Here is a 27411-nt window from a genome sequence, read left to right on the forward strand (position 1 = left end):
TCTAAATCGCGTGAAATGAAAATGGTGATGGGGTTACGTGGCCCCTGAAAAGTGGGCCGCAAAAATACATTGGATAATAGATCTATCCTTACACAGTAATGTCCCTTTCTAAGACTGGTGGAGGACACGGCTCTATGTCCCTTCGCCTACCTTTTTCCTCCCGGTGGCACACCCCGCGAGGGACCAAGAAGCTCGAGCTGCCTCGGTCGCATTATTGCATTCTCATTTGCTTCTATGGGAGCACAATTATAAGAATGATTTGAACTAGCGAGAACCGATATTGTGATGTGAATTTGCTGCGACTGGGAATGAGTGTGTTATGTATTATACAGAAAAGTATAAATGCGAGCGGCAACGATTAAATAGTTAGTAGTTTATTTTTGGAAGCGAGAATGAACAGGTCGATGTACATATTATATGTATCAATATATTATTTCTTTACTTACTATTATTTCTACTTTCTGAACCTTACATGTGTATTGCATATTACTTTTTAATAAATATATTAAACACATAAATTGTTTACATCCTGTGTCCCACATTAGATACGGATCTTTTGTGCTCAGCTTCAGCATGTTCAAAGTTATCATGCTCGTACTTCACCGCACTCCTGTCGGTGACTTTCTTCTCATCTCACCATGATACACATTTAATATTGTAATTTTTATGTCAAAAATAAAGAAAATTAGTTAATACAGTTAACGTGTTCTTCTTTATTCCTTTACCTTTACCCTTACCTCCAAGTTCTTTTTAAAAATTTTGGATAAAGACGTATTTTTGAAATCATTAAATTTTCGACCGTCTGACTTGTCGTTGACTTATACTACTGAATTTCGTGCCACCTCCTTCGATATCATGTTCTCCTGATACTTTCTCAATTTTCGAGATTTTAAAAAATTTTCGGCTGTCTGACTTGCCGTTGACTTATACTACTGAATTTCGTGCCACCTCCTTTGATATCATGTGCTCCTGATACTTTCTCAATTTTCGAAAATTTTCGACCGTCTGACTTGTCGTTGAGTTGTACTACTGAATTTTCGAAAATTTTCGGGCGTCTGGCCTGACGTTGACTTGTACTACTGAAATTTCGGATACCTCCTTCGATATCATGTTCTCCTAATACAAAGTACAATTTTCGAGATTTTTCGAAAAATTTCCTCGAAAATTGAGAAAGTATCAGGAGAACATGATATCGAAGGAGGTGGCACGAAATTCAGTAGTATAAGTCAACGACAAGTCAGACGGCCGAAAATTTTTAAAAATCTCGAAAATTGAGAAAGTATCAGGAGCACATGATATCGAAGGAGGTGGCACGAAATTCAGTAGTATAAGTCAACGACAAGTCAGACGGCCGAAAATTTTTAAAAATCTCGAAAATTGAGAAAGTATCAGGAGCACATGATATCGAAGGAGGTGGCACGAAATTCAGGAGTATAAGTCAACGACAAGTCAGACGGCCGAAAATTTTTTAAAATCTCGAAAATTGAGAAAGTATCAGGAGCACATGATATCGAAGGAGGTGGCACGAAATTCAGTAGTATAAGTCAACGACAAGTCAGACGGCCGAAAATTTTTTAAAATCTCGAAAATTGAGAAAGTATCAGGAGCACATGATATCGAAGGAGGTGGCACGAAATTCAGGAGTATAAGTCAACGACAAGTCAGACGGCCGAAAATTTTTTAAAATCTCGAAAATTGAGAAAGTATCAGGAGCACATGATATCGAAGGAGGTGGCACGAAATTCAGTAGTATAAGTCAACGACAAGTCAGACGGCCGAAAATTTTTTAAAATCTCGAAAATTGAGAAAGTATCAGGAGCACATGATATCGAAGGAGGTGGCACGAAATTCAGTAGTATAAGTCAACGACAAGTCAGACGGCCGAAAATTTTTAAAAATCTCGAAAATTGAGAAAGTATCAGGAGCACATGATATCGAAGGAGGTGGCACGAAATTCAGGAGTATAAGTCAACGACAAGTCAGACGGCCGAAAATTTTTAAAAATCTCGAAAATTGAGAAAGTATCAGGAGCACATGATATCGAAGGAGGTGGCACGAAATTCAGTAGTATAAGTCAACGACAAGTCAGACGGCCGAAAATTTTTAAAAATCTCGAAAATTGAGAAAGTATCAGGAGCACATGATATCGAAGGAGGTGGCACGAAATTCAGTAGTATAAGTCAACGACAAGTCAGACGGCCGAAAATTTTTAAAAATCTCGAAAATTGAGAAAGTATCAGGAGCACATGATATCGAAGGAGGTGGCACGAAATTCAGTAGTATAAGTCAACGACAAGTCAGACGGCCGAAAATTTTTAAAAATCTCGAAAATTGAGAAAGTATCAGGAGCACATGATATCGAAGGAGGTGGCACGAAATTCAGTAGTATAAGTCAACGACAAGTCAGACGGCCGAAAATTTTTAAAAATCTCGAAAATTGAGAAAGTATCAGGAGCACATGATATCGAAGGAGGTGGCACGAAATTCAGTAGTATAAGTCAACGACAAGTCAGACGGCCGAAAATTTTTAAAAATCTCGAAAATTGAGAAAGTATCAGGAGCACATGATATCGAAGGAGGTGGCACGAAATTCAGGAGTATAAGTCAACGACAAGTCAGACGGCCGAAAATTTTTAAAAATCTCGAAAATTGAGAAAGTATCAGGAGCACATGATATCGAAGGAGGTGGCACGAAATTCAGTAGTATAAGTCAACGACAAGTCAGACGGCCGAAAATTTTTAAAAATCTCGAAAATTGAGAAAGTATCAGGAGAACATGATATCGAAGGAGGTGGCACGAAATTCAGTAGTATAAGTCAACGACAAGTCAGACGGCCGAAAATTTTTGTTTTCCAAAGTTTCGCTGTATTAGTTATTCCAAATCAGTAGTATAACTCAATTACAAATCGGTAGTTCGGGAAGATTTGTTGGTTTAATAAATATATACGCAGATATGGCTTTTCATTACATTGTCTTTATTTATTCATTGTAGATTTATACATAAAATGTTTGTATTTTACATGTACATAACTTATATTCTAAGTATTTATAACAAGAACGGTACACTTGCTCAGAGAGACTCGGCACCCCATCAGTGGAGTAATCAGTGGGAGCAATCAATAGCGAAGCCAACAAGTTAATGCAGAAGGTCCACTGCATTCATGCATTTATTGAAGAGATACATACATATAATTACATAGTAGGAGTCAATTCAAACGATACTTTGGCTGGCCCGGCTGGCCGCCGCGCCACGCCAGAGAATAGGCGTATGGTAGAATCAGGTAGAATGAGCTGAATGAGGGAATCGTGGAATTATTGCGTTGTAGAAGGGGTGAGATCAGGTGAGATAGCGTGGGAGATCTAGCGACACTGTAGAGAACTGCTATACCGATTCCCTGCCATCTGGTGCTACCGCCATCTAGCAGTTATATCAGTACACGTTTGTCTACCAATTGAAGCTTTTTGCCACAGATGGTACTGTAAGTATTAGATGATTGCATAAGTTCGAGCCCGTTTTTAATAGATGTCGCAAACTGTACTGCACGGCGGAGTGTAAAAAAAATTATATATTATAATTGTAGAAAAGAATGGTGACTATTAAAATTGAACCCCGTTGAATTTTATTTTCAAATCTGAGATACTATTCCAGAGTACGTATTTCAGGAGTTACAAAAGAATCACCTGAATATCGGCAATTTCAAAATTTCGGTTTGCTCCCTCATTTACACGATAGAGACAATAAAATACATTACAGCTTTGCAATTTTGATTTGTGATACACTTCAGATTTGATAAAACTGCTACACCGACGAGATAATATATCTCTGCTATACCGATTCCCTGCCAGTTAAAGCTTTTCGCCACAGGTGGTTCTGTAAGTATGTTTTCAACTATATTTACTTCGGGTGTTCTCCAAAAGAATCACCTTTCAAAATTTCGGTTCGCTCTCATTCATATAATAGAGACAATAAAATACATTACCATTACTTTGATTTTTGATACATTTCAGATTTACGATTCTGCACAATAGGGATCGAACGATCGGAGATGGTAAGGCGCACACAGAGACGAGACGGCTCGAACTATACCTGCGACTATCTCCGTGTTCGTTAACGAGAGAGACAGGTTCCCCAGGTCGTACTCACCTGTTTCACAACCTGTGTGACGTATATCTGTCACGTGACGCGCCTTACCTTTCAGCGTTAGCAGGCATCGTACAGTGTACACTGTACAGTACAATAGCAGTGGCCGATGGTAGCCACGGTAGCGTGGACGAAGCGAGGCAAGGCAAAAGACGACAGGGACGCGAGTCGAGCCAGTGAAACCGCGCCCAACGTGACGCCAGGTGGCCATCGGGAGCTTCATCGAAGTTACCTCCAGCTTCAGCGAATCCGCGTGTTTGTTTTGTCCGTTGCGGGTCTGGTTGACCGTTGTAGATCGTCGGAGGAATGGTCCAGCGACCATAGTGAACGTTCTCCGATTGTAGAACCTCGACCGAGTCTCTCGCGAGCGTCTAAACAGACGTAACGATCTTGAATCTACTGGCGAAACGAATTCAACACGGTTACGCGTGAAAATGAACGGCGTCTTAGCGATCGTGGTTGCAAGAAGGACTTCCGATGGAAGCGTAACAACGACAATGGCAACGGGAGCAGCGCAGACCGCAGCAGAGTCAGCCTAGTCGCTACAGTCGAGCTGCGATCTCTCGCGCGTGAAACAGCTACGCCGAGAGGAAAGGTTAACGCTCGAATTTAAAATACAGTGCACAACCGCGTCTGCGTCTGCGTGCGAGCACCGACCGTTCCGTAGAAAAATCAGACACCGCGTGATCGATGGATCACCGACGTTCTTCCCGACATACAACCGAACCAAAGTCCTCGAACGATCGAACAACGTGGGCGAGACACAATCTGACTTCTGCTCTCGATTCCGAACCTTATCTAGAGGTAGACCTGGACTCTAGGAGCTTAGGAGTTCTACGAGGAGCTCGTAGGGCAGATCGACGATAGTCATCACCGTTCAGTGAAAGTGTAAGGCTCGATCGCATCACCGGGTGACGCATTCCAACAGCGTATCACGAATGATCGTGTAGTATACATAGAACGATCTGAAATCGCTCGATCCGATCTAGTTATCTCTGTACAAACACTGTTATCAATCTCGAGACAGGCTCTGGCCGCTGATCGAGTAACTTCACCCTTTTCATAACTGATTACGCTATTTTTCCATGGTTCAATTCGTAAAGTTGCAGACAAATAAAGTGATCGCGTACGCGATAAAGTATTATAGTGTATATCATCCATTTTTTTCCCAGCACTCACGACTTTGGTAAATATTGATTTTCATATCTCCAACAAATCTTCGTCCGCAGAGGGTTAAATGTTGCAACAAGTGTCACTCGAGTGCGCGAAGCCTGGCAACGGCAACGAAGCGTCGAGAACGACGAGCCCAGGATCGTCGATTCATGATTCGCGCACGGTTGGTTCAGTGACCAAGTGACTCGCGACGAACAGGCGGGTGGAACGAAAATGCTCGTTGCGTGGCTGTTTCTGACCGTCTTCGGGGTCGTCGGTGGACAGTTAGACGAAGGGTACGATCAGTCGTCGATTTATTACACCGAGCCGACCTTCGTCGATCCAACCAACAACAATGCCAACGGCGGACTCACGGAGCTACGAGGCGGTCACATTGTCAGGGGACAACGGCTGCTGGAAAGATCCAAGAGCCCTTACCTGGTCCGGGAGGACCTGTTCGTCGAACGCGAGGGCGAACTGCTGATCGAGCCGGGCGTTGAGGTCCGGTTCGGTCCTATGATCGGTATCACCGTTCGGGGCGTAATCACCGCGAAAGTAAGTACCCACTGACGAGAAACACGCCGGGCGGAATTCGTGACTCACACAAATTGCACATCGTTCTTGGAAGTTTCTTTTCCCCGAATGAACGTAAATAACGCTTGCGAAAAATCTCTGAACACAACGAACTATGAAGGATCGTACCCTAACTGGATGCAGGGCTGAATGGACTGTATTATGTATGTATGTATTGGGTATGGGAATAAGTTTCCGCCCCTTTTTGTTGAAAAGAATCCCATAAACAATTCCCATAGCGTGAAAACGTTTTCCAAACAGTAGATCGATCGACGTTTAATTCAATTGACAGTTCTGCAAGCGTTTTACGTGGATTTCCATCAAGTAATGCCGGCAAATCTGTATCTTCGAAATTTTTGGCACGCCTGCGCAATCTTTGTCCCCTTACGTCGAAATCTTGTATTTGATGGAGCATCGTTCCTGTAAATATACATATAATAAATATATATATATATATACATATAACACCTTTCTTTAAAACAAAATAATGCAACATGACTTCCCGCAAATGCTGCTTACTTGCAACAAAAGTCGACATTTTTCACGCGAAAAATTGACTGCTGTTCATGCTCGAAACAATTGCCACTAACTGCGTTTTGAAGCTTACAGACCTTTCAAAAACATGTATGTACTACGTTCCATAAAATACGCGATCGGTACTTAAGTACAACGACATCTGTCAAAAGGGCGGAAACTTATTCCCATTCCCAATATACATATGTATTTATATTTTGGTTGCACTCGAATCAGTCTGACGGCTTCATAGATTTGTTTGTTTATTGGTAATATACAGGGACCTTTTAAGTAAGGCCAACTATATGTACGAGAATGATTCTAAGCGCCGAATTCCAAGACCAGGAACAATGTAACCGAAACTGAGTAGAAAGCAGTCATAAATCCCGAGCTAGCAAATAGCAGCGCAATTAGAGCGGAGAGAATAGGATGTCGTACAGACAAAGTACAGATTTCGTTTCCAAATGTTTCTTTTTTGCGCGTGGCTCGAGGCGAGCGTCTTTGGAGGTACATACTTACGTGTGTATGCTAACGTTCAATGAAATGACTCATCCAGACGTACGATTGTACACGTGTTGAATACTACGGGCATGCCAGAGCAGCGACGGTTGCAATTGAACTTCTCGGAATGTTTTACGATTCTCTTTCCGACGATAGTTCGCCGGGAAGCCTGGTTTTTATGTCCTAATTGTCGTTTCAGAATTTCGCAATCGTTTCCCTCGCGACTATACACCGTTCCGATATCACGAAGAGTTAAAAGTTTCCCTGGAATCGATATCACCATGGTGCCGATAAAAGCGATAAGACAGCATCTAGCCCACGGCCTGACGCATCTGATTTCTAAGACTCGAGTAAAGCTAAACCAATTAACGCTAACCGGGTACAAAATGTATCGGATATTGTGAATAGTTTTATAAAAATTACAAGCCTGAATTTATCTCGATTTATCACAATTTTTATAATAATACTAGCTCGAATAAAGAAATTTATTGAATAATTGCGAATGGAAGCATCTTTATAATTACCGGCTTTATAATTTTGATAATTAAAGAATAAATAATGTGAAAGCGGTCATTTGTCCGGTCGAGGTACAGTTAGTGTCAACACTAAACCTCTGAGCTTTACAAGTAGCCAGTAATACATGTTTCCTTATAAAAAATAAGAAGATTAACCTTCAGTTACTCGCGCACCATTTTCTGCATACATAACTGGTTACATGGAACTTTAGACTCCAGCATAAGTAACTATTTAGTCAATAAAATAACTACTTTAATGCGAAATGAATATTTGGTAGACGACACCTTCGTTTATGCTTGAAACGCGAATTTTCAAGTTTTGAGATTGTAAGTGCTACATGCGAGTAATTAAAAGTGGAATGTATTTGGACTTCGTGCGGTTCATAGTATAACATCTGCTCTACGAAATACACGAAAGCATCTTTATAATCTCAATAATCGTGAAATAAAAAATCAGGAACCGACATTACCGACCGGTGATTATTGCACAATTTTGAAAAATCTATGGTAGATGGCTAAACACTTTTCAATGCAACTTTCAATGGCAACAGCAATTTTCATTGCGAGGTGACAAGTCACCCACAATAACGTCATCCAATAGTTTCATTTAAGATCGCAATGTAAAAGAAAATTTCTACGCTTTCTTTTGGTACAGCACAACTATTGAAAATCCTATTAATAGGCTTCCGGTAGGAAAAGTGTTAACGAAGCACACTTTGACCTCTGTCAAGGTCGTCAACAGGAAACAAAACTAAATTTTTACGCTCGAATTTCCGCGTTTCATTCTATGGGACTCGAATTCGAAAGAAATAAATATTCCCCGAAGCGTGTGTTCGATTCCCGCTTTCTACCGTGAAATATCATCTGGACAGAATAGGTAGCCGGGGTAATTCTATATTGCCTTTAAACCTGCGTTTCCGGTGGAATCGTAATCGCACCGGTTCTCGAATACCCTTTAACTCGTTCGGTCTCTCGTCGCGCGCTACTTAGTCCCTCGTCCAGACCCGCCGGTACTTTGCAACGCCGTCGAATCGCGTCGGGTACGATGGAGAGAAAAAAGAAAAGGTTGCACGATTTGCAAGATAATTAACACGGTACCGTTGTTCGTTCCGCGAGGCCGCGAATGAAAGTAAACACACGGTGAGAACAGACTATGTATTGACACCGCTGGTTTTCTTTCTTCCCGCTCGTTGAGACGACGCGACGACGGTGGGGGAGACGGGAACGTAGGAAAAACGTTGAACGGCGACGCCGTGGAAGAGAACGCACAAAAGGGTTTCGAAGCGTGTCTCTGAAAGGACAGCGAATCGCCGGAAATTCCAGAAACACGCAACCCGGTCGCCGATGATTGTTGCTTTATTCGCGGCACGTTGCGGTAACGTACGATCGTGCTCTCTGTGTCCTGGCCCCCCGACCCCAACCCCCCGTGATGCGCGTGTACACACGCACCGATGCACACAGCGACAGGTGTCATTAACACCCCGATAGTTAAGCGCCGGACTGCGCCTTGAATCCAGATACAAAAGCTATTTTCAGAGGAGCGCAGAATGCGCGGAAAACGAAGGCGCGACGGCCCAGACAGCGTAATCTGCCTCGAGAAAATTATGACCAAATGTTTGCAGGTAAAACGCGGTCGTTTTTGTGCCTGGACTGTGAAACTGCCGACCAAAATCTGTCGGTACATTCCGAGATTAAATGTAGAGAGATTAAAATGAGAGAGAGAGAGAGATATATATAAATAGAGAGATTAATAAATGTATTCCGTAGAGCAGATATTATACTATGAACCGCACAAAGTTCAAATCAATTTCACATTTGATCACTCGCGTAATAGGACTTACAATCTCAAAGCTTGAAAATTAGTATTTCGAGCATGAACAAAGGTGTCGACTACACTAGCAAATATTTATTTTACTTTTACATTTAGAAGGGAAATAATTTCAATATCAATAACGATTTTGCCCGATATTTACACTGAAAGCGAGGTTATGATCGCTCCTAGTGCAACCGACCTGCCCTCTATAACGAGGGCAGGGAATACCGATGTATGTATTTGCTTGCAAAGTTTGGCACCAAGTTCATACGAAATCCAAAGCAAATTGCTTACTAGCCCTTTCTGTAGACTCCACTGGGAAACGCTCGAACAGTTTGAAAATGGGGTCGAGTTCTGGGGTGCCCGATCCGAGATCGCTGTCGCCACTTTGGAATCGAGTTACAGGGAGGAGAGGTTAGCTTTGTCAGGGGTTAAGTTGATTGGAAGTAATCCACTCGAACTGTGGGGGGAATTTTCTAATCGGTGGCCTGAGCGAAAGCCCTCCGGCCAGGAGTCGGCTAATGGTTTGATTAAGAACGGGATGCGAAGAACGTGTGCAGTGTAAAAGCCGTGAACGAATGAATCAGCTCTGTGCGCGCCGCCTCCGCTGCGCGGTGCGTTCGGAGTTCGGGTCACGGATCAAACGACGGTTCTTGGCCCGAACTGTTAACCTCCGACCCGGCTAATCCGCTTATACTCGAGACGAGACGAGACGAAAGCTTCTTCCTCGCGAGGGAGAATCAGGATGGCCGTATCGTCGACCGGCTCGCGATTAATTCCGTTTGATGGTCACCGTGGGGCAAGGATGTTCAACTCGTGGCCCTTGAGGCTTGCAACTCACAACGGTAGTGGCCCCTTGGAGATGCGCTCCGATACGCATGAATCGCATGGGCGGAGAAACGGTTCAAGGCGGGGCGGAGCGATACCGCGCGCCGACTTCGGCGTGCAACGGGTTGTCGATCTCGCGGGGTCACGGTTCAATCTATGTATTATAGCTGCAGCGCGCTGTCGCAATTTCAGGGGGAACCGGAAGCGCCGATCCTGCTGACAGCCTCCGAGGCGAACAACCAACTGCATCCCGTCGAGCCACCGCCGACGATACGTCTCAGCGATGGACCGACCCCCTTCGAAGGCCGACTGGAGTTTTTCCATCGAGACGAGTGGCGAGCCGTTTGCACCAACTCGAGAAAGTACTGACTCGACGAATTTTCGAAATTCTAAGCATAGTAGCATTTATGGTTGGCCAACGATTGGGAGTTGGTTGGTACAGTGACTCCCATTAATATTCGAACGCTCTAAAAAACGCGATAATCTTTTTAATATTGGTCTATACGATTCAAACCTTTTTCGGAAGCTAGAGCACTTAGTTCACTACAGGATGTGAAAAGAAATTTTTTCGAAAATTGCAATTGGTCGGAATTGTAGAGAAAATACTAAAAGATTGATACAACTTTTTTATGTGGGTCTATATTGAAAATTTAAAAAATACGTTTCGTAGATCTGTTTCAATTAAACATATCCTGAAAATTTCATCAAAATCGGTCGATGTTGCAATGAGCTACAAGCGTGTAAAGCTGGTAAAAATTGCAGATTTTCACGATTCTCGGCCTATAACAGCAGTAAATCTAAGAATTCTTTCCCCTTTCAATGACAGTCATTTTTCCCCGCATCAACCGATTTCGATGAAACTTTCACAATGCATATAACCCACACAGATCTACAAAACATATTTTTCAAAATTTCAATATAGGCCCGCATATAAAAAAGTTGTAAAATGCAACACTTAGTATTTTCTCTACAATTCCGACCAATTGCAATTTTCGAAAAAATTTCTTTTCACATCCTGTAGTAAACTAATTGCTCTAGCTTTCCAAAAAAGTTAAAATCGCATAGTCCAATATTTGAAAAGTTACGGTGTTTTTAAGAGTGTCCGAATATTAGTGGGAGTCACTGTATATGGTTGGTGGCTTTGTTTACAAACCCCAAACATAGGGGTCACCACGAAAATTTCTTGCGATTAACGAATATACAACGTTATTATAGTTGGTTAATCCACAAGAAATTTTTACGTATGATATTGTATAAATTACTCGTTCATTTTTACTTTACTCTTATTATTTCAAATAGTGCTAATTCATTTTGTCAATTATAATTCGGAAAGAGTCAATCTCGATGTAGACGTTGATAAAAGGAGATGAGTGGCCGAGGGCGCAGCGTGAAGGTACTGTTAATCAGCAGGTTATTGGTTCGAATCCCGCTATCGACATGTAGACGTTGGTAATATGAAATCTGTATTTATTTCCTCACAACTTACTTTATTTAAAAAGACAGAATAGTACGAACAAAATATTTGTGACTTTTAAGTATAAAGTAGTTACTTCTGAAAAGATATAAATATTTGTATCACGGTTTTGTCGTTCCTTGCATATTCTACACCTCTCTGCCGGGTCTGTAAGTACACAATGTATACGATTTAAGATTGCAACGACGACCCAACAAAATGCCAACCACAAATGCCACTAGGGAATTTACTTGCGAACAATGATTCTAATTCTCTATTCTCTGTCGTCCACTCAGCTGGACTCGAGCCGATCTGGAGACAGCGTGCAGGCAGCTCGGCTTCCAAGGAGGACGATGGTGGTCTTGGATGGACAGACAATGGCCGACGAAACCGAGACTCCTTTACGAGCAACCTGGTTGCAGGGGCACCGAGAATTCTCTGATGAATTGCGAGAGGTGGTCCGACAGACAACTCGGCGGAGGCGTTTGCGGTAAACCCTTCACGCTTTACGACTCGCGGCCGGCTCGGACCGATTCTCGGCTATCCCGGAAGATATTAGAGCCTCGCGTGTGTTCCTGTGATTGCAGATTACCATCCTGATCTCGGAATCGCGTGCGCGCCTCGCCACGACGGAGCCACAAAGGCGATCAAACACTGGAGAGGAATTCGCTTCGAGGATGCGCTCTACGATAATCCTCTGATCCTGGAGAATACTATTTACGTGCGAAAATCTAAGTCGATACTGCGGAACGTGGTGATAGAGTGAGAACAGTCTTCTTGAGTAATCGAGTACAGTGAGTCCTCGACTTACGCGGTTAATTCGTTCCAGCGCTTTCCGTCTAATTGTAAGTCGAATAGTGCCTGAGCGCCACCTTCGGAAGGTTATTAATATAAATTCGAAAGGAAAATTCAAATAAACCATAAACTATGTTAGTGGAAAACTCATCACTAGGCTGCGAATCTTTATGCAAAATAAAAATTGTCTGCATCATTGGCAAGAAATACAAACGAGAAATCATGTACTGACATCTTCAATTTTTAAAATTATTCAACAATTTTGAATTTCATTTACTCAGTTTTGCTGTAAATGCAGTCTATTTACTTATCACTGATAAATAGCTGAATGCTTACGCTGTACACAAGCAAACACTTATCTTCGTTCCTGCAATCAAAAAACGAAGTTCACAGTTCGAAATTGGTTTTCTGTTTCGCTTCTAAGAATCCGCGTAAGTCGAGGACTCACTGTAACATGTCTGCGACGTCTGTAACTAATGTTTTACTTGGTTAAAAGGCACGCGGGAACCGGCCGGGAGTATAATGTTACCGCCGCGATCGATGTGGAAGGTGTCCCGCCGCAGATGGAGTCGATTTCGGTGCTTCACGCAGCCTTCACCGGGATTAATATCACCACGCCGAACGCACCTGTCGTCATAAACAATTGTACCGTTCAGAACAATAGAGGTAACGATGATGTAGACACTCCCGTCCATACGTCACCGGACACTTATTAATTATCTTCAAGAAAATGGTAATTAAAGAGTACAAGCTTCCAGCTTGATTTGATTGTTTCATCTTGATTAGATGCAGCTATTATACGATAATATTTTAATGAAAACTTGAAAATATACATATACTGTTTGAATAAATGTCGGAAAAAAGAGATTGAGAAATTGTGGGATGATTATTCAACGAAATGGTAATTAAAGAGTACAAGCTTTCAGCTTGATTTTATTGTTTTATTTTAGTTGGATAAGAAATTGTGGGATGATTATGAACAGCTCTAGAAGTCAAATTGGAAAACAATTGCCCCACTTAAACTTAAAAGATTAGAAAATATAAGAATAACAATTAAAATTTTAGAAAATATAGGATATTTTGGTCAGATTTGATTTACATGTTCTCTACTCTAGAGGACCATAGTAAGTACTAAAGCTAGTAAGTAAAAAATCGTCTGAATCCAACTTTGAATAAGTGTCCGGCGACTTATGGACGGGAGTGTATACGATGATACTAGAGATAGCGATGCTCCGAAGATCAAAGGGCTACTAGACATCATGGAAACTGTTTCCTGACACGTGGAAACCCTACTCGTATGGAAGAGCACCTTCTTCTTACACGTGTCTAATTTCTTGTTGACAGGATACGGAATTTACGTGAACAGTTCATCGGGAATGGCGCACATCATTGACTGTTCCGTGCTGGAGAACGGCGCCGACGGGATCAAGTACGTTCACTTCGACGAGAGGCCTGACGACAAATTGGATCGCACGGAGGTGTTCGATCTGTGCACGTTCCCGACGACGGCCAGTCAAACGTTTCCTGTTATAATCTCCATGGAGCAGAGCAAATACACGCCCAATAAGAAAGTTTGCCCGCAAGTACGTGTCCCCTGTACTCGCGACACCCTAATCAAGTCGTTACGCTAACATGTACCTTCTACACATGTTGCAGCACATGTTCACGCGACCAGGACACGTCCTGACGATGCACTTTCTGCAAATGAAGACCGACAAGAACGACAGCGCGACCGTCGAGGTTTACGACGGCAACAGCAGCGCGGAGAAATTGCTAGCTAGAGTGAGAGTAAAGAATGGCACGTTGCCGCAAAGCGTGTCGACGACTCGGCAAAATTTGTATGTCAAGTTCATCGCCGAGCCTCGCACCAACACGCTCGTTTTCGTGCGATTGATGTCGGGCTACCGTGAGTCTTTTAACGACGATTCGTTCGCTTTTCGAATGTAGTTCTTGCTTGATCGATTGATCCGCTGCTTTCAGAGAAAACGTACGATCTGAACGTAACCGGAAGCGTGATCGCCAGCAACAATGGAAGAGGAATCGCGGTGGAGAGATTGCGATCGGGTTTACACATCCACGAGACTTCTGTGTCGAGCAACAAACACGTGGCCGGTGTACACGTGTTGGGCGGTGCCGCGGATGTGAACATCACCGGCAGCCGCATATCCTTCAACGTTGGAGATGGCGTCAACATCACTCACACGGGTGGCAACCGTAACGTTTCGCGAACCAGCATCTCTTCCAATCAGGGTTACGGGTTCGCTGTGTGGTTGAACGACAGCTCCACCACCGAGTACATCAACTTCAATCAGACCACCGTGGTGGAATATTCGCAAATATTCAGGAACAAGGACATCGGCGTTCTTGTGAGTGTAATGGTACTAATTAGGGGCGGGCTTTCTTCAATCATCATTGTTTTCTTCTCTTGATATACAGTAGTGGACAAAAGTTTAAGACCGCTCTAAAGAAGACGATAACTTTTTTAATATTGTACTATACGATTTGTACTTTTTTGGTAAGCTAGAGCAATTAATTTACTAAAGGATGTGAAAAGAAATTTTTTCAAAAATTGTAATTGATCGGAATTGTTGAAAAAATACTAAAAGTTGATTTTTTAACTTTTTCATGTGGGCCTATATTGATTTTCGGCAATAAATCGTAAAAATCTGCAATTTTTACCATCTTTAAACGTTTGTGGCTCATTGCAACGTCGACCGATTTTGACGTATGTTTAATTGACACAGATCTACAAAACGTATTTTTTAAATTTTCAATATAGGCCCACATAAAAAAGTTAAAAAATCAACTTTTAGTATTTTCTCAACAATTCCGATCAATTGCAATTTTTGAAAAAATTTCTTTTCACATCCTTTAGTAAATTAATTGCTCTAGCTTACCAAAAAAGTACAAATCGTATAGTACAATATTAAAAAAGTTATCGTCTTCTTTAGAGCGGTCTTAAACTTTTGTGAGCTACTGTATGTAGATTTTTAAAATTTGATTTCATTTCAGGGGAAAATACCTGACCCCAAATTTCGGGATACCTGTCACAGCACTAATCCAGCTGTTCCAAAACCAGCATCGATGATAACAATACGATACCATTGCAGGTTGGCAACGCGACTGGCAATACTTACGTGAACGTGACCGGTAATTGGTTCAACAGCAGCGCGGAGACGGCTCTGCAGGTGGAGTCCAGTTGGAGGCAGAACGAGGGGCTGCTGAGACTCCAAATTGGCCACAATTCGTTCGTGCAGAACGCCAAACTCGGCATTAAACTGAGTCCTGCGTTGAACTTGGTCGGGACCATCGAGTACAATCACTTCAGAGAGCAGGGTAGCGGCTGCATACTGATCAAGAATCCTCTGTACGAGGAGTTCAACGTTCTGCTCGCCTCAATCACGGTGAAACACAACGAATTTTACTCGAACCGTGGCTCCTTCGTAGCAAACATCGGTCTCTCGCCGTACAGCGTCCGGCAGAAGTTATTGTTCACGAGAAATTTCTTGCGCGACAATCGTGTCCGCGAGCTGTACGCTAACGGGAACGTAGCTAGGTCGAGATTGATACCGCGTTCCCGGGTGGCAGCGGTTGTCGTTGTTTCGTCTGGCAACGTCCACGTGTTCAGGAACATTCTGCACAATCCAGAGTCCACGTACGAGATCGGCTCTCACCTGGAAGACCAATCGAAAATCATCAATTGCACGTATAATTGGCTTGGATTCGCGGAAGAGAACAAAATATACGAGAGGCTATTTCACAGGTGAGTTTTCATTGTTCTCGCAGTTCTCTTCCGGAATGTCTGTCAATCAAAATGATTTACCTTGCAGGAAAGACCGGTACAACTTGGCGAAGATCGAGTACTTGCCGTACTTGTTGCACAGCAGCAATCCAGGCGCCAACACAATCATCTCGAATCCGTCGTTCGTTCCTCGGTTCGTCACACCTGGAACAACATTGGTAGGCGGTGAAGTGGACGGTCAGGAGTTGTTGAACGCAGGGGAGTACATAGTCGAGCGTGACATCAACGTACGTCCGGGAGGAAAGTTGATTCTTCATCCTGGCGTGACGTTGCGGTTCCCTCCGGCTGTAGGAATGATGGTTGCCGGCAGACTGGATGCCCGTGGAAAACGACCGAGCGATATTTTGTTCACATTGAAAGAGGAGGTCTTCATGGATCCCGACAATGACACAATGGCGAATGGGGGGCCGATAGAAACGAATGAGATGGAGCCACCCGTGCGACTGCTCGGGGGCAAGAGCAATCTAGAGGGTAGATTACAGGTGCCTATTATTCAAGGACAACAGTCCCTTCTCTTTCTATTGTAATTCAATCAACCCTCATCCGCGTTCCTCGTTTCACGAACTGAATCTGTCCCTCGGTGTCAAATTGACACACCCCTATTAAACTCGTCGATGCTAATCCAACCGTTTATTCGTCAAGGTGAAAATTGGGGACAGATGGGGCACCGTCTGCAACTACGGCTGGACGATCCGGGACGCAGCCTTGGTCTGCCATCAACTCGGTCTGACTCTGGACCCGGGCAACTGGTTGCTGGAGCGGTCCCAGATCCCGAACGCGGGTATCAACGAAGACATCGTTCTCAGCAACGTCAGGTGCATGGAGGATGACAACGATATCTCCAAGTGTCGCGCGGAGACTCGGCAGAATTTCGAGAATTCCTGCACCCATGACAACGACGTCGGGGTCCGATGCTCGGAAGCGGCTTGGGCCGGTCTGAGATTGGGTCCTTTGGCTCAGAGAAGCGACCTGCAATTCGTGACCATAGAGAAAGCAGGCTTGCTCGACTATGCCACCAATTCGTTCAAGCCGGCTCTGCAGATCGACTTCGCGAAGCACTCGTTGGACAACGTGAGAGTGATCGACAATCTGCAGGACGGCTTGGGCGTCCTCTATTCGGATATATATTCCGTGGATGCTATCAACACCGTGAGAAACAGCGAGTTCTCGCAGAACGGCGGCAGCGGTATCAGCTTCAAACAGCTGGGCATGGAGATCGTTAACTCCAGAATGGAGAACAACAAGGTAGCCGGGATAAGACACAACCCGGCGCTCTCGGCTGTCCAACAAAGAGAATTCGCTGGTTGGTTCTTGCGTATGCCGGACACGGTCGATTCCTGGTACAATCCAATCGTGTTGCCGTACCAGGTGGCGGGGTCGATAGAGTTGGCCAACGAGGAGACCAAGTACATGATCACGGTTGAAGTTAGCGGAGAGCGTGTCAGACGAAGCGTCAACATCAGAGTAAGCGCACGCACGAATAACACTTTGCTATACGTATACATTGTGCTCGCAGGAAATGTTGTTACGCCAAGTTCTATGGTGTTCACAGTGCAGGCCGGGTTACGTGATCGGCATTCAGCTTCTGAATCCGATCGAGAATCGCAGCAGCGAACAAATCGTCGTGTACGACTCGCAGTACGTTGATCCTAGCCGAGATGTCTGGGACCTGAGAAGGGACCTGGCTGTGTTCCCTGTAACGTCCAGCTCGTTCATGGTGATGCTGGAGTACGACAGCGGGACCGACGCTCTCGGCGGAGCGGTGATGGTCCTGACAGCTCTTCGGGCCCCGGTGCAGGTACTCGCGAAAGCTCCCAGCGAGTGACGGACCGAATTTGACCTTGGTCGAACGAGAGTGTGGTGGCACACTCACACACCGCTAGATACTGTATACGTACACGAGGTTGCAAGGGTTCCGTAAATAACAACTCACGTCTCGCTAACGCACATTTGGGGCCCCTACGTAGTCACAATCGCTAGATAAAAGACCCACCAATTGCGGAAGACTTCAAAAATGGCCTACTTTTGCGTCTTCGAGGCGTAATTTTCATTATTCGGCAGCATGTACCGGAGATATTTTACCGATACAGTGACTGAATCGGTAAAACAGTGAGTAAAAATTCAGAAATACACTAGCGGTCGTAGCTAAAAATGCCATGGAACTGATACTTGTGCCGAAACCCTCCGTTTAGGGATGTACTTCGTAAATTTCAACTTGTGTGTTTAAACACGTATAGTTTAACATAATAAAGGTTGGATTGACATTGTATGTGTCCCTGAATATGCAGATGACCACATTTTTTTCTATAAGAACCCTAAATCTCTCGGTATTTAAGAAAATGTATGTGTCTTGACAGTGGCAGCACTGTCGCGCAGCCCAATATTTGTCGAACTCCGGTACATGCTGCCGAATAATGAAAATTACGCCTCGAAGACGCAAAAGTAGGCCATTTTTGGAGTCTTCCGCAATTGGTGGGTCTTTTATCTAGCGATTGTGACTACGTAGGGGTAAATGTGCGTTAGCGAGACGTGTGAGTTGTTATTTACGGAACCCTTGCAGCCTCGTGTACGTATACAGTGTCTAGCGGTGTGTGAGTGTGCCACCAAACTCTCGCTCGACCAAGGTTAACCAAGGACCCACACCCATGGGATAGTCTCGTTTCCAGGATCTCGATAATGCATGCGATGGGGTTTTTCAGTCGATCTTTTATCTAACGGTTTGGACTTCTGAAAACCCCCATCTCCACATTCTCAAGAAATGGAAACGAGATTACCTCATCAAATAAAACAACTTGAAAGTAAATAAATGAATCTCGTCCGTTTGTTCGCAGGACATCAAGAGCAGAGTGGTGAGAGGACCGATCCCCACGCTTCTAGTCGCAAACTCCAAGATCAGGAACAACAAGCGAGGCATCCTCGCGTCGTACTACAACAGGTACCTGGACGAGATCGGCGACCACTTCCTGCGGAAGGCGAACGAGTCGATCAAACTGGTCGGTTGTGAGATCTCCCACAATCAGGAGGAGGCTATCTACGTGCACTCGCCGTATTGGAACATCTACCGAAGCAATTTATCCGAGATCTCGATCCACATCAACGACAGTCTGATCACCGACAACGGGAAAGGGATATATCAGTTCAGCCGGGACGCGAGATACTCGAACAACCTATTCCACTGGATCATGCAGGACAGCACCGTCGAGCGAAACGAACGGGGTGGGTTCGAGGTGCTGTTGCCGGACGTGTGGCAGTACAACGAGAACTTTACGCACAGCTTGTACTTCGGCAACAACACCTGGAGGAACAACGACCAGTTCGGGTTCGTGGTGGACGGGCATTACGCCACGTTCAACATGTCCCACAATCGATTCGAGAAGAACCGATGCAAAACCGGGCTGATCTCCGTTCGCGGTATGGAGAAGAAGATGAAGATTGACAACAATCGGATCGAGAGCAACACCGGAGTCTACATGGTGGAGTTCAGAGCGGTCAGTCAGTCGGAGATCTTAGGGGACGTGGACGCTCGGTTCAATTACAATGAGATTAAACGGAACAGCTACGATCTGGCTGTCATGGGGCCTCGTCGCACCGATGATAGTCCGAGTTATGTGGTTGGATTCCACGGTATTCAGAAGGTGCGGATCAACAGGAACTTGTTCGGCCAGAACTCGCTCGACTACGAGCTGCTGGCTGGCATCAGGACGGCCAAGATCAACAACGAAGTGGACGTCACTGAGAACTGGTGGGGGACTCCCGATGACGGTGATATAAGGTAACAATTAAATTAGAACTAGTACCTTTGCCCGAGTAGATGGACCTCAACGTGGTCCTTCTTCGCAAGGGGAAAAGGTTTCAACGACGTTGACAATTTTCAGGAAAAGAATATTCGACTTCGACGACTGGAACGACCACGCGGTTGCCAACTACAGGCCCTTCCTGACCAGCGACGCGTTCGACTCCTCCGTCTCCGCTTCTTGGCAGGTCGCCAGGGAAATGGACCTGGACAATTTGGGCGGTCGTATAGTGGAGAACTTGTCCATACAAGCGAGGGACAGGCCGTACGTGGTGAGGTCGGACATCACGGTGATGCCGGAAGCCACGTTGCACATTTATCCAAACGTGGTCATGGAGTTCGCTCCGAACGTTGGGATCCTGGTCTTGGGCACTTTGAAGGCTGTAGGTGTGCCTGGCCACGAGATTGTCATGAAGCCGATGGAACGCAACGAGACAGAGACCCCGCGGCCGACTACGATGTCCGGGAACGTTGTCTCCATGTCGGAGGAGACTATACGCCTGTGCAAAGATGGAAGATGCTCTTCCTTGTACAATGAAGGTAAACGAAACGAGTTGTTCGCGCGTGTCCGCATTCTCTTAAATCTTTCTTCAAATATTTTCGCAGGGTTCTTGGAGTTCTTCAACAAGACAACCTTGCAATGGATACCCTTGTGCGACAGTAGGTTCACCGAGAGGAACGCGCAAGTGGTCTGTCGCCAATTGGGCCACGACACGCTCAATGTTTACGTGTCCTATGACCGCAGATACGAGCTGCACCCTGGCTCTCTGATTCGCGTTTGGTCCTGGCCCGAACCACTGCAGGTACACACTAGAGATCGAACTGTGTAATACGAATTTAAGGGGGCAGACTCGTTTCTAGGGTTGCAAGGGTGCGTGATGCGCCTTCTCATTTCTCGATGATTCAAAGATGAGGTTTCTCAGTAGTGAAAAGCGCTAGATAAAAGAATAATCTAGGCCGCGATCGCCCTCAAAAGTCCATATTTACGTTTACAAGGCGTAATTTGCGTTGTTCGGAAGAATAAAGCTCGCATGTAGCTATTTTCATAAAGTTGCAACAGCTACATGCTGTCGAATAATGCGTATTACGTCTCGTAAACGCAAAAATAAGACTTTTGAAAGCGATCGCGGCTTACAATTAGATTGGTCTTTTATCTGGCGTTTTTGACTACTGAAAAGAGGTTAGACTCTCGTCTACCCTCTGAAGGATAATACTATAATACACCGTGGTTTAGAGAGAGGTTAAAGTGAGGTTAGAGTGAGGTTAGACTCCCGTCTACCCTCTGAAGGATCCGCGAATAGTACACGGATCGAAAAGAATTCGGACGGACCCAAGAAAAAGGAAAAGAAGGAGGCAAAGAAATTGCCTTCCAAGAAATTCTTGAATCCTAAAGCGCTTTGTTTACCGTAGTGCACCGGCAAGGAGGAGAAGCTCGAAGACTGCCAAATCAGGTTGAACGGCCAACTGTATGGTCACCGGCACGAATGTCCCTGGGACAGCCAGTTCGTGTTCATCAGTTGCGGGAAACGCAATCTGGACGATGCCCACGACTACTGGGGTGGCATACGCGTAGCCAACAGCGAGTTCGAGCATCATTTGTACGAGCACCGTATCCACGACGTCGTCACTCACGAGACGATCAGACGCGTCGAGTCCGTGTTGAAGCACGTCAACATCACGGGAGCCGGAATTCTGCATTACGAGAAAGCGGCCGCTCTGCAAACGATCATGAAGTCACCGACGATCACGCACATCAACGTCACCCGCAGCGCTTTTCACGGCATCAACGTGATATCGCCGACTCACACGGTTAGCCGTCGAGCTTTGCTTTCATTCCTGTATCAGCGTCGTATGAATAAGTTACGTTTCAATGTAATTCGATCATACTGTGTTTCTAGGTGGAACTGCTGTTCAATACCGTGGACAACGTGCTCGGAAACGGCGTGAACGTGCTCTCGATCACGGGAGAGGGTCGCGAAGCCGACGAGAGCTCGTTCACGCCTATCAAGGACTTGAACATTCCCTACCACTTGTTCAGTATGATCGACATCTGCGATACTGCCAAGGAGATCACGCTGGAGGAACGGGTGATCGTGTATTACAAGTACGACAATCATCCGGTGAACTGCGTCAAGATCTTCCGCAGCGCCTACAGGGCCAAGCCATTTGGTTTTAGGTTTGTTCGAAAGGAAACGCTTTCTCTCTCTCGTGTACCCTCCGTGCCTCGCAAGTTGTCCCTCGAGACACACACTTCGTTGTCACACACTTCAGCCAATAATTCGGCTAGAACCGAAAGCACGAATGGAATGACCCAATCCGGCGGCTTGCTGCCGCATTCCTTTCGAATTCCTGACAGGAGACAACTTGTTAGGTACGGAGCGTACCATGCTCGAGAGTAGCAACCTCGCCAACAGTTCTGTCGCTTCCGCAGGCTTCTGCAGTTCAACCTTTTCAACTCCACCGGAAAGCCCGGTCGCGTGGACCGCATTACTCTGTACGACGGAGATATCTACAACGTCACTGCCACGAGCATAGGTCACCTGGAAGCGAACAGCCCGGACGAGAAGAAGCTGTTCAAAACGCAGGGACCCAGCCTCAGTATAAGACTATTTGCCAACGGTGCGAGCAGCGTGCACGGCTTCATCGCGGAAGTAGTCACTCTGCCCATCTCTGCCATTGGATTCAGTGAGTAGCCGCCACAATGGCTACCGGTTAATCGACGATCGTACGATTCTAATGTCCTTTGATTTCTGATACAGACCGCGACGTCCAGCACAACATATCTTACTCAGCTATATCGCACTGCCGCGAGGGAGCGATCAAGTACGCCAGCGCCGGCGAAGTCAACGCGATAATGACTCTGGAGCGCAACCAGTTCACGAACAACTGCGAGAAACTCTACGGGAACTTTTCCACTTGTAAATCCGCCCTCTGGTTGGATGTGCAGAACACCCAGTCCTTGTTCTTCAGGGTCAGTTCGACTAAACGATACTAAACAAATTTTCTAACTGTAACACTGTTCGATCATGGTTCCGATCAATTACCTTTTCAGAACAATCTGGTCCGGCAAAATCAAGGCGGTCTCTCGATACGCGCCGATTCCAGAGGCTCGGCGACCTCTCTGAAGGGATGGATACACAACAATCTGTTCGCGGAGAACTTTAATAAACCTGCACTGTGCGTGGAAACGAGTAAAACCGTGAAACTCGCGTGTCGTGCGAATACTAACAGCTTACCTTTCGTTTCAGATACGTGGAAGGTCGTCAGAGCAGCCCGTACCAAGAGGTCACCATCTTCAGGAACTATTTTACGAAGAACAACGCCCCGTACGACAATAATATTGTTCTGAAGCAAGTAGTCAGCAACATGACGCTGAATTACCTACACGCGAATCTCGGTGCACATCTTCTAGAGATCTCAGGGTTCGAACGAGTTAGACTACCCATCTACCAGAGCACGTCTCACAACGGATTCTACAAGTTGGTTCCTTTCGACGAACCTTTCCCGTGGAATATTTCGAATTGTTTATCAAACAATGTTTCAGAAATTACGCGGTGGACCGCAACGGACGCAGCACGATAGTGGCCGGTACTCCCGGTCAGCAGTACGTCGACAACGTGTTCTTCAACCCGGACAACGACTACGAGATGCTCACCACGAACCGATCTCAGTTTGTATCGTTCCACGCGTCGTTCCAGTTGTTGGAAACAGCAATTAAACGTACCACGTTCGATTCTACAGGCAATTAGAGATGTGGAGGGCTCACGTGGACGCTAGACACAACTGGTGGGGCTACAACGAGTCTCTACCGGTGGCTGGCAGGATCAGAGACCAAGGGGACTCCCCCGAGCTGCTCAAAGTTGATTACCAGCCTTTCCACATGAGCAACAAATCCGTTCTGAACGGCAAGTGTCCGCCAGCTTGGAACCTCGTAGGCGACACCTGTTACATCTACATCGGTGCTCCCATGGACTTCTTCAGCGCCCGAGATTTTTGCAGAGTGAGTTGAAAGATCATCGTCGCACCAACCGGGAACTATGTTGGAATTCTAAAGCTTCGTACAGGCCTGAACATTTCAACGTTCGGCGAAATGTTCAGGCCTGTACGAAGCTAAACGCTGACTTAGAACGTTATCGTATTCAGTCGGTGAACGCGTCGATGCCGTTCGTCATGGGCGACTATCTGGAGTTATGGCAATTCCTGCGGAGGCAACAGGACCGCTACGATTTCTCGGATCGCGCTTGGGTCCAGCAACTGGACAGAGTGGATCAGTGCACGACTTTCACTTATCAGACCATCGAGATCGACCACTGTGCTCAGCCGAGTCCGTTCATTTGCGAAATTGGTGGGTTATTCGATCGAACGTACACAGGGAGACAGTTTTAATAACGCTATACCGTTGTAGATCCCAAAGTGAACATCGATCCTCTATCTTGGAGGAAAGACATCGTGGCTGTGGCCGTGCTAGGAGCAGCCGGTGTTGCTCTAGCGTTGCTAACGGCAGCCATTGCTCTGTGGGTGTCCAAGTCGAAGAAGAGGAACATCGAGCGATTGGAGAGGCGAAACTCCATCAGACAGTCGTTGCATTCTTTGAGATCGGTCGGCTCTACCTCTGGGTTCACCGAGCTCGCCTATCGTCGCAAACCTATCACGGTACGCCTACAACGTTTCATCTAGTCTAGCTCAGCCCAGCGCAGCCACGACTTTATTCGCAGGAGAAATAATACAGTAAAGTTGCGACCTAAGCGCGACGGAAATTGCGGTCTAGATTGATCTTTTATCCCGCGCTTTTGACTACTGGAAAACCCCATCTTTGTATTATCGGGAAATGAGTCTTGGAGAAACCAGAGTCCTGAAGAGTCTACCCCTTTAATTCGACTTTTCGCGCGCTCCCCTCGTGTCGCTGCCCTGCGTGGCCGTCTACAACTTGCTTCGAGAAGCTCCGAGAGGCTTGAAGCTCCGAAAAGCTGAAGCTCCGAGAAGCTTATAGCTCCGCTACTTTCTTTTCTGTTTCCTTCTCGAGTTTCCTACGCATGCTAAAATATGTTACTCTTCCGTTTCCAGACCAAGCACTCTACGGACACCTTGAACTCCAAGTCCCTGGACTACAAGAGGATGCTGAACGGCGGAAGCATAGACTCGATGGACAAGTCCCAGTTGAATTCCTCGATGGAGGACAACCAGAGCTACGACGTGTACGAGACCCACAATCCACGGTACTCGCCCAGCACCAGCGACTTCAAGAGCACCGCTCAGAAGTACGGAGTCCCTCAGAGCGGTAGCAACCCGGCGTTCGACCTGACCTATCGCAACGAAGGGTTCCGCAATCATTCCACCTTCACTTCGAGAAGTGCCAACGACTGGCCCGTCGAATCTAACACCGAGACGACCACAGACGAGACCCCTGTCGCCGATGCCACTCACGAGAGCTCGTACTTGAACAACACGTCCACTCTGCCGCTGCACTCGAGTCTGGTTCTGACGGACTCGATCAGCGAATTGAAGCGAGACATCGAAGCGTCAGCTGCGTACGGGCCGATCGACTACGAAGTCGGCCGCAGCTACGACAACGCTCCGTTGACACCCAGCCAGGCGTCGGAACCCGTGCCCGAATACGCGGCAGATTTTAATCCGCCTATACCTCCTCATCCCTATCAGCATTACGACGAAGCTAGACCCAGAAGCGAAGCGCTGCTAGAGACCAATCTGGACAGCGGCGAAGAGAAACCGCTCAGGTCGAAGAGCGAGGTGCTGCTGGAGACCAATCTGGACTCGTTCCTCGTCAACGAACCCACGGAATTGACGCAACTGTCCGCTACCGCGAGGAGTAAGAGCCAACCCCTTGAAACAGCTATGTGAACTCTGCTTTAAGGGACGCCTAAAAGACAGGCATGTAAATGTACCGCTGAGCCAACTCGGACACCACGCACGAACATAACTTAAACAGACCCACCGAGTTCTACACTTAAGGCAGCGGACCATAAAGAGGACAATCAGTGCAATAATACATTGCCAAGACTCCGATGTTCATTATGGTTCTTCCTCGCGCGATTATAAGCGAGTTATTGTTCTTGGTAACTGGATCTCCTTGTTCGCCTGCCGTGTGCAATGCCAATGTGAGATTTTCTTGACAAGTATAATCGAGCATATCTGCAAGTTGTACCTAATTATGTAGGATATAGTGTACACCGCGAATGTATCGCGTTAGACTAGGGAGACTTATTTCGAGTAACGTGTACAGCAAACCACATCGGAGAACGAGTGCTGCGTTAGACAGTGTTTTCTCGATAAATGTCCCAAATGTCTGGACTTTAATTGTTCCAGAATGCCAATAACTAGACTGCGGATTTGATGCATTTATCGGAAAAATGGGTAGGTGCAATTTAAAACTAACTCAAAGGATCGAAGAATGTCAACATATTATTTTCAACATATTAAAATTGTTAATGAGGAAAATAAATGTTCACTCAGCTCCTGTATCTTGCGATTCATGGAAAAATATTTGATTTTGCATAAAGATCCGCGGTCTACCAATAACAAAGAAGAATAGCATCCCTGGTCGTGTTTTGGACAAGTATCGAGGGAACACTGTAGAGCAAGTCTGGTGCGCGCACGAACGAGTAATTCGAATCGCATAATTTATATTCTTGAAAGTTCGCGTAGTCGTAGAGAAATATATTCGTCTTTTACTCCGGCCGAGGAGATTCGAGATGTTTGTCACAAATGTGTGGTGTTACCACTGCCAAAACTAGCGAGGAATATGCGTTTTGTGAGCTGTACTCGTGTCGTGATAGATGCAGGACTTCGTCTGGCCTGCGTAGATGACTCGTTAGAGTATAGCTTACATATTTAGTCGATTGGGGAAAACTATATCTACGCGGATTAAGTTATTGCATAACGCGGTTGCGATAGATCTAGCTTTCCTTGATGTAGGTGATCTCACCAAGCGCCTTGATTAGACACATTATACATATTGTAACAGATTATCCGTCCATAATTTATAAGCTCACCATGCAATCGACAGTGCCTCTTCAGGCTCGCAATAACTTTGCTTGTCTACGACGCAATAACGCAATTTCGTATGACAACTTTTTATATATCGTTGTTAGAGGTGAATCGTAAGAGTAGTTGGGCACGATTTTTATCAGGGAACAATGGCTCAACGAACGCGTGTGTTCTACTGCGAATTTATTCTTCCAAAGAAGGACTGTTCGATCTGTGACGATTATTATTTTAATTTAATATACGAATTGCGAATATCTTTATACATATAGAAATATATTTATACGTTTTCACAAGTCGGAAGAAACTTCGAAATTGTTGTTTCTTTTTTTATTCTTAACACGTCCGTACTTTTAAATTGTAAATTGTCCGCGACGAAGCTAATAAACGAATCGCATCAATCCGAAAAACTAATGTGTTCGTAATTATTTATTTCGACATGTATGCGTATGTACACTCTCGTCGATAAATCACCGGATGATCGTCTGATAATAAGTGTAATTATCATCTTCAAGAAAATGGTAATTAAA

At 45.4% G+C, this 27411-nt stretch overlaps 1 protein-coding gene and 1 long non-coding RNA gene across 3 annotated transcripts; one reads left to right on the forward strand and one right to left on the reverse strand.

Moving 5' to 3' along the window:
* Positions 1–4208: 4208 nt before the first annotated feature.
* On the forward strand, positions 4209–27295 carry Bark (C-type lectin domain-containing protein bark beetle). The gene is made up of 27 exons (XM_076440689.1): positions 4209–5029; positions 5371–5848; positions 10229–10398; positions 11786–11979; positions 12077–12251; positions 12781–12950; positions 13629–13867; positions 13941–14190; positions 14265–14650; positions 15395–16047; positions 16115–16568; positions 16729–17550; positions 17639–17884; positions 18918–19858; positions 19962–20419; positions 20486–20682; positions 21290–21688; positions 21778–22055; positions 22311–22564; positions 22639–22850; positions 22932–23056; positions 23128–23358; positions 23424–23549; positions 23621–23879; positions 24023–24224; positions 24285–24532; positions 24944–27295. Exons 2-27 carry the CDS (start codon positions 5528–5530, stop codon positions 25736–25738), a joined length of 8805 nt encoding a protein of 2934 aa, XP_076296804.1. The 5' UTR covers positions 4209–5029; positions 5371–5527; the 3' UTR covers positions 25739–27295.
* On the reverse strand, positions 5511–10235 carry LOC143217043 (uncharacterized). Of its 2 annotated transcripts, none has more exons than XR_013010709.1 (3): positions 9503–10235; positions 6899–7144; positions 5511–6286 (listed from the first exon to the last, which is right to left on the reverse strand). It is a non-coding gene; the product is annotated as an uncharacterized LOC143217043 (long non-coding RNA). The 2 variants fall into 2 exon arrangements; XR_013010708.1 differs by having other exon boundaries at positions 7552–10235.
* Positions 27296–27411: the final 116 nt, after the last annotated feature.

Source organism: Lasioglossum baleicum, chromosome 16 (assembly GCF_051020765.1).
Source record: "Lasioglossum baleicum chromosome 16, iyLasBale1, whole genome shotgun sequence".
Classification (NCBI taxonomy): Eukaryota; Metazoa; Arthropoda; class Insecta; order Hymenoptera; family Halictidae; genus Lasioglossum; species Lasioglossum baleicum.

Coding starts and splice junctions, on each gene's coding strand:
- Bark (XM_076440689.1), top strand. CDS start 5,528: ATGCTCGTTGCGTGGCTGTTTCTGACCGTCTTCGGGGTCGTCGGTGGA. Junction 20,683..21,289: donor CCTGGCCCGAACCACTGCAG/GTACACACTAGA, acceptor TGTTTACCGTAG/TGCACCGGCAAGGAGGAGAA. Junction 22,056..22,310: donor GCCAAGCCATTTGGTTTTAG/GTTTGTTCGAAA, acceptor TCGCTTCCGCAG/GCTTCTGCAGTTCAACCTTT.